The sequence below is a fragment of the Danio aesculapii genome, chromosome 22 (genome assembly GCF_903798145.1).
Source record: "Danio aesculapii chromosome 22, fDanAes4.1, whole genome shotgun sequence".
Lineage (NCBI taxonomy): Eukaryota > Metazoa > Chordata > Actinopteri > Cypriniformes > Danionidae > Danio > Danio aesculapii.
Genome location: NC_079456.1, coordinates 18,286,635 through 18,299,382, shown reverse-complemented (window position 1 = coordinate 18,299,382; position 12,748 = coordinate 18,286,635). Strand labels below are relative to the sequence as shown.

Below are 12,748 nucleotides of genomic sequence, written 5' to 3'. Positions count from 1 at the left end.
TTTTTTTTTTTTTTTTTTTTTTTATTATTATTTTTTTTATTCTGTCTCAGGTACAGCTCCGATCAGAACCACATTAGCTTTGTGAAGGAAGGCAGTGTCGGCTTGAGACTTGTGGGAGGGAATGATGTTGGCATCTTTGTCGGTGGTGTCCAGCCTAACAGTCCAGCCCAAAAGCAAGGCATGACAGAGGGTGATCAGATTCTGGAGGTAGGACTAAACGATCGGTTACATCTCATACAAAATCAAACTTTTCTGTGTTCTCTATAGATAAAGGCTCTGCATTTCAGGTAAATGGCATGGACTTTAACCATTTCACCAGAGAAGAAGCAGCGATGTACCTCATGAACATCCGTGGTGGAGAGCGTATAGATATGCGGACTCAGAACAAGGCAGACAGTGAGTGTCTTTATATCCTTGTTTTAGGGAAGGAAAATGGCTACAAATGTAATTTCCAAGCTGATTATTTCCTCTCATCGTCTTAGTCTACAAGAAGATTCTGAAGTCCAACCTTGGAGACTCTTTCTACATCCGCACGCACTATGATCACGTGGCGGACAGCAGCGTCGGCTTGAGCTTCACCAGAGGTGAGGTGTTCAGAGTAGTGGACACTATGCATCGAGGGAAGCTGGGAAGCTGGTTAGCTGTGCGCATGGGGAATGATCTACACGAACTGGACAAAGGGACCATTCCTAACCAGACCAGGTTTGTTGACGTAGTTTTATAGTGGGACTGAACTTAAAGGCCACGAAACCAAGCTGATGGTTAACTGTTGGGCAGTATCTAGCCATCAGTAAATAACTGTCAGGGTAGTTTGTTTGGTGTTCGTTCGTTCGTTCATTCATTCATTCATTTCGCGGGGGCAGGAGTCTTAGGAGAGAACCCCAGACTCTTCCTCCAGGGGGATCCCCAAGCATTCCCCGGCCAACTGAGAGACATAGTCCCTCCAGCGTGTCCTGGGTCTTCCCCGAGGCCTCCTCTCAGTGGGACATGCTGGGAACATCTCCCTAGGTAGGCATTCAGGAGACATCCGAAACAGATGCCTGAGCCACCTCAGCTGACTTCTCTCGATGTGGAGGAGCAGCAGCTCTACTCTGAGCTTCTTCCAGGTGACAGAGCTCCTCACCCTATCTATAAGGGTGCACCCTGCCACCCTGCGACGGAAATTCATTTTGGCCGCTTGTATCCGAGATCTTGTGCTTTCAGTCATGACCCAAAGCTCATGACTATAGGTGACAGTAGGAATGTAGATTGACCAGTAAAGCTTTGCCTTTCGGATCAGCTCCTACTTGACCACAATGGACCGGTACATTGACTGCATTACTGCTGCACCGATCCGTCTGTCAGTCTCATGTTTCATCCTTCCCTCAAAAAACTTGAACTCCTCTACCTTTATTTGGTGTGTTCCACAAATTGCTTCTCAACGAATTCGTGTTGAAGGGAATTTGGCCTATTTAACATATAGAATTGGTGTCAACCATTGGTGACAGAGAGTACTCTGATTAGCTGTTCAGCTATGAGTTGGAGCACAAGTACAAAAACTGATGTGGAAACCAAGCAAACAACACTTTAAGAGAGAACACAAAGCAAATCCAATGTGCCATAGTTTATATAGACGGATTAAAAAATGGTTCTCAAATGAGTTTCTGCTGATCTCGTTGATCATGGTGACCTTGCCAACGACTGACTCAAGTGGTTCTTACTTCAAAACCAGGCAATGTTTTGCTGCTACTTAAGAACTACCTTTTCTGGTTCAGAACTGGTGTATTGGGTGTCGAAAGACAAAGAACCACTTTAGAAATGGATCTGAACCAGCACTCAAACTGATCGCTAGAAAGGGGGTAATAGTGGTAACTTTGCTTATATCCATAGGTTGTGTGCTTGTTAATTACATATGTTCCTATATGTTCTCTAAGTGTTTGACTTTTTATATATCAGGGCTGAAACTCTAGCCAATTTGGAGCAGGCACAGAGAATTAGTGCAGCTGAACGTCAGGCGTCTGGCCCCAGGGCTGAATTCTGGAAGCTACGGGGTCTCAGAGGGGCCAAAAAGAGTAACCGAAGAACCCGTGATGACCTCTTGCAGTTGACGATTCAAGGCAAATTTCCAGCATACGAGAAGGTCCTGTTGAAAGAGGGTTAGTGTATAGTTTTTCTATTAAATCTAGTGAATTAACTGGTTGTTTGTAGAAGAAGAAAGTGGAATGGCTTTTGGTTCCCAAGAATGACATTTGCAGAGAAATTAAAGATATCCAAGCACAAATGACAAGTCTTAATGCCAAAAGTGGAGTCTTTGGTTGTAACATACATATTCTTGCTCCATATGCAGCTAATTTCAAACGTCCTATCGTCATCTTGGGACCTCTGAATGATATTGCCAATGAGAAACTGGCCCGAGAGTTGCCTGATGAATTTGAAGTTGCAGGTATGTAAAACTGGATATGGGTTTTAAATGAAGAATATATTCACTGTCACAAATCTAATAGTTGCATTTTATTGGTCTGTAGAAATGGTAGCCAGGAGTGGAAATGATAGTTCATCTAGTGTAATCAAACTGGACACCGTAAGGCGGATAGCGGAGCAGGTAATCGAGTCTAAACCTAAACCTAAACCTAAACCACCCCAATTAGTGTTCAGGCAACTAAGCGACTTGTTTTTGCCTTCAGGACAAGCATCCCTTGCTGGATATTACACCCACTGCCATAGAAAGATTGAATTATATCCAGTACCATCCTATGGTGCTCTTCTTAGATCCTCTTAGTCGGAAAGACGTGAAGTCTATGAGGCAAAAATACATGCCAGGCTCTAGCAAGAGCTCTCGACGCCTTTATGCCCAGGCTTTAAAGCTGAGGAAAAACTACAGCACTCTGTTTTCTGGTAAACCTTCAGTGCCTCTGAAATTAAAACTCTTCTCTTGAATATTGTATGGAAAAAGATTGCCTCTGATTCTTTGATTCCCTTCACAGCACGTATTGATCTTCAGCCAAATACAAACATGTGGTATGACGTTTTGAAAGACAAGATTCGGCAACAGCAGTCTAAACCTGTCTGGGTTTCTGAAGTAGCGGTAAGAGAAGTATTATTGTGCTAAGTTGTACACTCGGGTCATGTTGAAACCTTGTGTTTGTTGTTGTATTGAGTACCTAGGACCATTTAAAGCAGGGGTGTCCTGAAGGGCTGGTGTCCTGGAGAGTTTAGCTCCAACCCTAATCAAACACACCTGAAGCAGCTAATCAATCTCTTACTAGATATACTAGAAACTTCCTGGCAGGTGTGTTGAAGCATGTTGGAGCTAAACTTAGCAGTACACCGGCCCTCCAGGACTGAGTTTGGACACCCCTGTCTTAAAAGGTAGTTCACCCAAAAATAAAAATTCTGTTATTAATTACACACCTTCATGTCATTTTAAAATCTAAGACCTTTGTTTATCTTTGGAACACAAGTTAAGATATTTTATTGAGGAAATGTGGGAGCTTTCTGTTCCTCCATAGACAGCAATAGTCATGAAATATTCAAAGCCTAGTAAGGTACCAAGAACATCATCAAAACTGTCTTCAGTGGTTCAACCGAAATTTTAAAAAGCTATGACAGTCCAGGATGCGAGTTCACAAGAGTACTGTGCACTGTATTTGAGTCATGCTGCTGATGTATATGTATTATATGTCAGCTGTGCTCTAGTGACAATGCTTTATTTTAGAGCACACAAGTATCCTTGTAGCTTCATGAAAATTCGATTGAATCACTGATGGCACTTGGACTGTTTTCACCATTTTCTTGCTACGTTTCTGGGCTTTGAATTTTTCATGACCCTTGCTGTCTATCGAAGATGAGAGAGCGCTTAAATTTCATCTAAAATAAGTTAGAGCTAAACTCTGCAGGACACCGTCCCTCCAGGACCAGGTTTGGGCACCCCTGTCTTACGAGTTTGGAATGACAAAATAAATGACATCATGACTTTTGGATGAACTATCTTATTAATTACAATTATGCTGACAAAATTTGAATGGAGGATTACTTCAGGACCTGCATTCCATACTTGAGTTCATTAACAAGGGCTTTGTGTGTTTCCAGTTGGAAGGAGGCGCCGACGAAGATCTTGACGCATTTAATCGAGCAAACAACTCTGACTACCTCAGCGGTGCCAGTGACTACGAGGACACTGATGGTGAGGCCTTCACAGACGGTGAAGCCTACACGGACAATGAAGACCTGGAGGAACCCTCAGGAGGCATTGCCAGACACCGCAGCTCTGCGCTGGCTCGTTCCTCGGAGCCCGCCAGTGTTTTGAACCATAGCCCTGAACCTCCCTATAACCTACATGAGGAGGAGGAGGAAGAGCCAGAGTACACCCTACCACCCAGTGAAGTACCTCCCATCCTCCATGTTCCAGAGCCCCGATCTCCACGCCTTGTTGCTGGAATACCTGAAGAACAAGAGGATGTGCCCTCGCAGCGCAGTTTCACGGATTCAGACTTCAGCAATGATGACATAGTTCAGACACCTTCCGATGCGCCACCCAACTTCAGGGCGCCAGATCCCAAAGATGTCCAGTCAAAGACTCCTCCATTATCAGCCATAGAGGAGAGACTACAACAGGTACAATGTTTTTCCCAATGACCAATCAACCACAACTTGATTAAATTAATTAGAACATATTCCTGGATGGGGTGTCATGGTGGCGCAGTGGGTATCCCGATCGCCTAATAGCAAGAAGGTCGCTGGTTTGAACCCCAATTGGGCCAGTTGGCATTTCTGTGTGGAATTTGCATGTTCATCCCGTGTTCACGTGGGTTTTCTCCGAGTGCTAAGCTAAATTCTCCATAGTGTATGTGTGTTAATTTTGTGCGTATGGGTGCTTCCCAGTGATGGGTTGCAGCTGGAAGGGCATCCGCTGCGTAAAACATATGCTGGATAAGTTGGTGGTTCATTCCACTGTGGCAACCCCTGAATAATAAAGGGACTAAGCCGAAAAGAAAATGAACGAATGAATGAATATTCCTGGATCTACATCCTTAATTGGTGTCCCATTTCTTGAGTCTGCATGAACCTGAAGCTCCTAGGACTTTTATTTCAGTATGTTGATGTACTTGTAAATGGAATTTTAAGTAGGGGGCGGAGCTTTCTTTTGTGCATCATTCGCTAAAGATAAAAGGGGTGTGGTTAAGTATATTGTGTAGTAAATTCAATTATTAGTGTAATAAATTATTCCAAACTCGCTTCATAACTTCAGTTAAGTGTTTGAACTTATTCCTTGTACGATGATTCCATATTCATGTGATTTATTAGTCACGCTGAATTAATGAGAGCATTTAAAAGTGTACGTTTATAATGTAACCCTGTGGGGAGTTTCTTCTTTTCGTTTTTCGTTGTTGCACAAGAGCGCCCTCTGGCCTTCGGAGGAAATTTACTACTGAACACAGAACTGTGCTTTTCTGACCAAATGTGCATAACAATTGTAGATTTGCTCAATCATGTTTGTGATTTTATTTATGTTGATTGCCCAGCCCTTGGAGCTGTTTATCACTGCATATATTTTATTGTTTCAGGCTCGTATGGCAGAACAGATTGAGCCAGAAAGGAAACCTTCCCCTTCTTTTATAGTGTAAGTATTTTTCGCATGGTCTGCCAACTTATTTATTTTTAATTTTTAAATGTATTAATAAATGTTTTTATTTAGACTCGCACATCACGAAGCCATGCAAATGCGGAGGACACAAATCCGAGGAAGCGACAGTGACAGCGACGAAAACGACAGAGATGAAGACGAATATGATGAAGCCGATGACATTGAATGGGGACCTGCTACAGAGCTGTAATATACATGGATCACAGTACATTAAGACCCAAAACGTGGATATGGACCTTTAATCTGGACCTGTACAGTACATTTTTTAATACCAAACTTTTTAATTGTCAGTGTTTTGTATTGACTTTCGTAATTTTGGATCTATTTGTGACCTGAATTGCTTTATTTTTGTGGGTCACATTGTTTTAATGGATGTGCGAAATATTTCCTGTTGTTTTAAAATAAAAATAAAAACATCTGGGTATGTGTTACCATCTTCAGCAACTAAATATAATTTTTTTTATTTGTATATTGAAATAAATGAAACAAAAAAATAAGCTCTCGCTCTGATTAATGTTGTGGAGTTCTTTGGAATTTATTTTGACTAAATATTCTCCACAATTTTTTGCTGTGAATTAAATTTAAATGACACTAAATACGCTATCAAATGACTTTTCAGCAATGGATTTTTTTATAAATAGGTTCCTTTAACATTCCCAAGCAACAAATAATATGGTTGGGTTATTTAAATATGGGTAGCTGACAAATAATCATTAAATAATGCTTTTTGTTTTGTAAAACACCATTTTTAGAGAAAAGTTTGTTGTAAATATGTAGTTTGAAATCTGATATTTGAAAAAAATATATCTATTCTTTCACTTTTACTGAACTGTATACCATAAAAATGTCGAATACAGTAGTCAGAATTATTAGCCCTGCTTTGAATTTTTCTTTTTTAATATTTCCCAAATGATGTTTGACAGAGCAAGGAAATTTTCACAGTATGTCTGATAATGCTTTTTCTTCTGGAGAAAGTCTTTTATTTCAGCTAGAATTAAATCAGTTTTTTATTTTTTTAAAACATTTTAAGGTCAAAATTATTAGCCCCTTTAAGCTATATTTTTCTTTGATAGTCTATAGAACAAATCATCGTTATACAATAACTTGCCTAATTACCCTAACCTGCCTAATTAACCTAGTTAAGCCTTTAAATGTCACTTTAAGCTGTATAGAAATGTCTTGTACAATATCTAGTCAAATATTATCTACTGTCATCATGGCAAAGATAAAATAAATCAGTTATTAGACTGATTAGCATAATATCTTTTAAATGCAATTCCTCCCCTGTCATCCAAAGCTACATCTTCTGAACTTGCGGATGCACACATTAAAGATGACAGAGACCCACTAGATTGTCATTCGCCAGTTAGAAAACAACCCATATACAGTTTTGCAATGATTTGAAGACTCCAATACTGCAGTCTTGGGAGAAATTAATCTAGAGTATGGATAGATTCGAATGGATCAGTTGGTAGGAAAAAATAAAACTAATTTACCATGAGTTTGCTCCTACAAATGGCACAGTCAGTGATGGAATGAGTACTTACTGTACGAATATAACTTAAGTTAAAGTACCATTACTTGCCAAAAAAGTGTAGCGCGAGTAATCTTTTGTAAATATTACTCAAAGTATGAGTAAAAAGTAGACCTTTCAAAAGTATAAATGAGTATTACACTGAAAAGCTAATGCATTTACATCTAATTTGTGGATGTGTGTAAACGTAACATGCTGTAGTGCATTTAGTTATTGCCCAGCAGGCACACAACGTCCTAAGATACTAATATTAGGTTAGATATAGGTTGTGATGTCAGGTGACCAAAATTCTGTCAAGCCAGCGTCTAATGACAATGTTATTTTGATGTTCAATAATGACGTCAAATGACGTTGATTTTAGGTTGTGTTAGAAAATGACAAATCCAGTGTCATATTGACGTCAAATACTGACATTTAATCCTCAGGTATGGCAACCAAAATCCAACATCTAATAGATATCATAGTGGTAACGTCCACACAACGTCAAGCTATAACATCATTAGACGTTGATTTTTAGTTTGACAATAATGTCGACCTGACGTTGGGTTCCGATGTCAACTCGATTTTCATTTCCAAACAAAATGCAACATCTCCACGAAGTTGGGGTCAATCTGACGTCATGTTGACATCTTGTGCCTTTTTGGTCATCATACAGTAAACATCTGTCATTTTCTCATCAGCGACATGCATCTAAACAGTCTCTGGGTCAATGTGTCTAAAGATTTTGGACATCTTCTTGAACACTTTCAATGCTTCCAAACAGTTTGCTGCAATTATAAATCGACCATGTCTTGAGGTAGTTCATTATGATGTGATTTACCTTCTATGTGTGATTTGATTGGAATCACAGGACTGATTTTTCTAATCCCCATAGACAAGAAAAAAAAGTAGTGACTGCAGGTGGAACGAAAGTAGTGGAGTAAAAGTACAGATACAGCACTAAAGATTTACTCAAGGGTAAGTAAAAGTACACATTTTTAAAACTACTTAGTAAATTACAATTTCTAAGTAGTTTTCTACTTAGTAAACTACTCAAATACAGTAGTTTGAGTATTTGTAATTTGTTACTTTACACCACTGGCCACAATGCATCTCAAAATCAAGGACTGTGAAAGCTCACTATGTTCCAGAAAATAGACCACATTTTCTGATATGAGGAAATATAACAAAATAAGTCTTTAAAGATGTAATTACATTTAGAATAAACACAGTAATCTGCACTCTATTATTCTTAATTAAACACTGAAATGTTGCAAGGATATGTAGCCTTGACAGTTGAAAATTTTAAATAGAATTTTTCCCACAGCACTAGACTAGTGGTAATTTCACATGTACAGTTTTTCTGACTTTTTATTAAAAAATTCTGACATGTTGACTTGCTATTGTGGTCCAGTGCAGTGGTTCCCAAAGTGGGGGTCACAGGACAATGACATGGGGTCCCTTGATGATTTTCCAAAAGTCAAATAAATGTTATTAAACTATAAACCTATTTTCAAAGATTTGAGTTTTCAAGTCCCCAAAACCCATTGTTTTGTAAATAAATGGCCAAAATCCATTAGTCTACATGCTTTTTCCTTTTTTTTTTCTTTTTTTTTGTCTTTCCCCAAGTTTCTAAAATAAAATGGCCCTAACCTTTTCCAAATAGTTCCGAAATGTTTTAATTTCTCAAAATATATGTTTTTTTTTAAGAATTTCTGTAAAAATGTTATTAATAAATGTTATTCCGAAATGTTCTCTTAATGTTTTCCAATCATTCCCAAATGTTTTAAACGTTTCCTGGTTCGTCGACTGAGATACTTCAGGCAAGTTAAGATCGCAGTCTTTTAGTTTTCTTTTAGTCTTTAGCTTTTAGTTTTAAAGACACTTGTTAAAACTCCTAAGTCAGTCTGAAAAGAAAAAGCAACTGAAGATGTTTCTTTTTCCACGAAAGTGGGCGGTGTTTTCATATTTAATTAAAGAGCAGGTGCCTGGCATTAACGATAACGTGTGTACTGTGTGGCAGACACCGAATCTTGCTTTTACGCGCAAGAAAATGATGTGAATCCCCTCATGTACGTTGCTTAAGTCTCAGCAAGAATGTATGAAGCTATCCAGCCCACATGTTTCTTCACGGCAGCGCAGTTTCACTTGTCAAAAGCACAGCGAAAGAGAAAAAACAGAAAAGCGGATGCGCCTGATGTGTGTCAGTAGACTCGCTCAATGTGCGATGATCGTTTTGTTCGAGTGAGACTGAAGCTCCAGCTCGCACTGCGAAAACCTTGCATCAGCGCTTTGACATGGGGAGCCGGGGGGTGGGCAGGGGGCTTGCAGAGTAAATATAACGAATTACGAGTCCGGTCCAAACGCCTGAAGCTTAAGATGTTCTCCAAAAAGACGAGGGAACTGATAAAGACGCACTCGATGTCTAAGAAGAGCCGAACAGGAAGCAGCAGCCCAGCGCCTCTCAGCTCTCCATCAGTAAGTCTTCAGCATCTCTCCTTTCCTCCTGCCAATCAACTTGATTGACATTTCGCTCTCGCGGTCTGGGTTTCGCCTCGTCTTCGACGTGGTCCAAATATTGGAGCTTTCAAACCGAAATGGGGACTTTATTAATGTCATTTTGACCGTTATGTTACTTAAAAAGAGAAAAGGACTATAAGTAAACTTCCTCAGGGTGATGTGGCGCAGCAAGGTGCAAGGAGTTCAGGTTTTGCCTTACTTTGAACATCTGTATTTGTAATTTTAGTTACATTACTTTTAATGATTAAATTATGATATATGATAGATTTTTAACGTACAGTAGCTGGAAATGTTGAAACGTGTGTCGAGTAACAAAAGTTACAGTCCTTACGCGACGAGTCAGAGAGTGAAAAAGTCAAGCAGCAAAAAGAAATTGGACATTTTACCAAATAAACCCAACGTCTGGCTCAAACAGGTGGGTTGTGAATTTTCAAGTGATTTAATGTGTGTGGTACTGCTTAAGCAGCACGTTTGTGTGAAATTTTTTAATTTCATGTAATTGTGTATTTGACAAGTCAAACGTTAGTGTGATAAGTTAATGTAAAATTATTAGACATGTTGGCTTATGGCTAAACGTCTGTCATTGTCTTTTTTTAAACATGTTTATATTTTGCAATATCACTGTTGGAGGATCGTTTGACACTTTTCAGTTCATCATTTATGCTTCCAAAGGTCACAAAGTGTCTTTAAATACTCTTACATTATCAAAACATGTACACAGATAACCCTTTAACGTTTCCTTAACGTTATCACAACGTTCACAATCATAATATATCACTGATTATATTTTCAGTGACTTGTCCATGTGTTGGTATTCATGTTTTAGGCCTCAGTAAGACCAGTTCAGTGTGGCATCAGTTTTTCGGGGTGTGACAGGAAGTAGGCCACAGTTACACAATCGCTCTTGTGAAAGAAGTTCTGTTTACTAACAGCCGTCTATTGTTGTCGACCACAGATCTTGCGCTTCATCCTCAAAGTCTAACTTAAACACTGAGTGACATTTACAACCTTTATTTTGCTAGCACACGTTGTTATTCTTAAGGTTAACAGTTAGCACGTGTTCAGTTAATCCACTGAAGAAAAAAAACTGTTTTCGTCTTTGAGGTGTCTGCCCTTCTCTGTTGGTTTGTCGGCTTCAGCCACAATCTTCTTAACCATGCCTCTTTTACTGTTAGTTTTCGATGAGGGAATGATGTGCAAAAAGAAAGCCCATCCTTTGCTAGATTAGATATGGTTGCGGCCGGAAGTTAACGAAAATAATTTATTTATTAAATTTCCCATTAGTTGTATTTTATTAACGTCTACCCCAACCCTAAACCCAAACCTCACAGTAGCGTAAAAATATTAGTTATTGTTATAGTATCATAAAAAAATGCTGCTATATTCATGTGCAAATCGCAATTACTACCCGTCCCCTACTCAATATCTTGTTTCGGTTGGAAGTACATCAACATACTAAAATAAAAAGCTTCAGCAACTTCCGGTTCATGCAGACTTTAAACGTTGGTGTACCATGTTTTCTCCAACGCTATTTCACAGCAATTCGTAACTTTTGGATTAAGTGGCTAATTCGTATGAATTTGTACAATCTCATTCGTACATTTTAGTACGATTTGCTCATCTCCTAATGACGATTGGGTTCAGGGGTGGGGATTGGTGTCATGCTTGCTTTTAAAAATCGTACATTTTCGTATGTGAATTCCTGCGAATTAACCGATAAACTGACAAAACGTAAAATAGTTACGTTTCCTCATGAGATCAGGTTGGATCTCTCACACTATGTGCTTTTTGTCTTTTTAATCCAGCTGTCGGCTCTTCAAGAACAGCCTCGGAAAGATGCAGTGGACGGTGTCACCTCTTCATCCCAAACGTCCTCCAGTCTGTCTCCCCCTATCGTAGAGGTCTCGTCGTCCTGTCCAGGTACGCCTTTGACCCAGCACTCAAAGGCGCTGGGCAGCCCGTCCCCGATGGGCACCCTAAAGCGGCCCACTTCTCTGAGTCGCAATCCCAGCGCCGCTGGCTTCCCCATCCAGTCCTGGGTGTTCAGTAAGGGTGCAGGAAAATCCGTCATCTCCCAGAGCCCTTCACCGGAGACAGCCGAGACCACAGTGGCCATTGAGGTGGAGGACATTCCGTCCCTGCTGCGCAGTGTGGAGCGTTTTGCCAAAGCGGTGGAGAAACTAAAGGATGTCGTGCTTGAAGGTAAAATGATGGTTTTGCTGGAAAGAATTTGTTTTGATGAGCTTATTTGGGGGAGAGGAGGAAAATATTTCTGGATTAACATTTTTTTTTTATTATTACCAAAGATGTTCCTCAGGGTTTTCAGGAAGTTTCCAAATTAGTTTTTATTTGTGAAATAATGGTAAAAAATTAACTAAGTTGTCCTTTAAATGCTTTTAAATATTTTCAATAGTTTCCTCAATTTTTAAAACGTGTCTAACATGGATCCTAAATATTTCCTTAACGTTTTTGAAATGTTACATTGCAATTCTACATTTTTTCCCTAATGTTTTTAAAATGTTTCTGATTAGTTTCCTTAACGTCTCAAATGGTTCCATATATTTTTAGATGTTTTCGTAAAGTTCTCAAAATGTGAATTTGTCACAATGTACTGCAAAAAAATTATACCTTTATTGAAAAATACTTTAAATACTGTCACAATTCTAAACATTTTTATTATTTTTTTTAAATAATTTTTCAAAAGTTTACAGAAGGTTTCATCAACATTTCCAAAATAGTTTTTGCTATAGTAGTTTTGCACTAGGCGCAATAGCCTAGTGGTTAGTCACTGACATATGGTGCAGTAGCACTTCAGGGTGTCCGGAGTTCAAATCCCAGCTTACGAACCTTTCCCATCCCTACCCTCTCTCTCTCTCCCACTTCGCTTCCTGTCTGAAATACTGTCCTATCAACTTAATAAAGGCAAAAAAAATAAATCTTTAAATAAAAAACAAATTGCACTTTTAGTTTTCCCAAAATATTTTCTTAAATTCTGAAAGTTTGCAAAATGTTATAAAGATGGACATGAAATGGTTAAAAAACGTTTGAAATATTTCAAAGTATTTTGTTATTTTTGTCAAAATAATTTATAC

The 12,748-nt window shown here is 39.0% G+C and overlaps 2 protein-coding genes across 7 annotated transcripts in view; both read left to right on the top strand.

Moving 5' to 3' along the window:
• The window catches only part of tjp3 (tight junction protein 3), a 38,711-nt gene extending 32,624 nt beyond the window's left edge, over positions 1 to 6,087 (top strand). For all 3 annotated transcript variants that reach the window (XM_056447634.1, XM_056447632.1, XM_056447633.1), the window contains exons 21-31: positions 51 to 207; positions 288 to 396; positions 483 to 702; positions 1,936 to 2,135; positions 2,327 to 2,422; positions 2,505 to 2,581; positions 2,664 to 2,874; positions 2,964 to 3,064; positions 4,069 to 4,593; positions 5,544 to 5,599; positions 5,675 to 6,087. In XM_056447634.1, coding sequence (XP_056303609.1) covers positions 51 to 207; positions 288 to 396; positions 483 to 702; positions 1,936 to 2,135; positions 2,327 to 2,422; positions 2,505 to 2,581; positions 2,664 to 2,874; positions 2,964 to 3,064; positions 4,069 to 4,593; positions 5,544 to 5,599; positions 5,675 to 5,813 — 1,891 coding nt within the window. In that variant the 3' untranslated portion in view covers positions 5,814 to 6,087. The remainder of the gene's footprint in view (positions 1 to 50; positions 208 to 287; positions 397 to 482; positions 703 to 1,935; positions 2,136 to 2,326; positions 2,423 to 2,504; positions 2,582 to 2,663; positions 2,875 to 2,963; positions 3,065 to 4,068; positions 4,594 to 5,543; positions 5,600 to 5,674) is intronic.
• Positions 6,088 to 9,320: 3,233 nt separating this feature from the next.
• LOC130215872 (rho GTPase-activating protein 45-like) overlaps positions 9,321 to 12,748 on the top strand; it is a 39,272-nt gene continuing 35,844 nt past the window's right edge. Inside the window, exons 1-2 of one of the 4 annotated variants that reach the window (XM_056447725.1) lie at positions 9,321 to 9,614; positions 11,462 to 11,858. In XM_056447725.1, coding sequence (XP_056303700.1) covers positions 9,357 to 9,614; positions 11,462 to 11,858 — 655 coding nt within the window. In that variant the 5' untranslated portion in view covers positions 9,321 to 9,356. The other 3 variants (XM_056447723.1, XM_056447724.1, XM_056447726.1) reach the window with 3 other exon arrangements.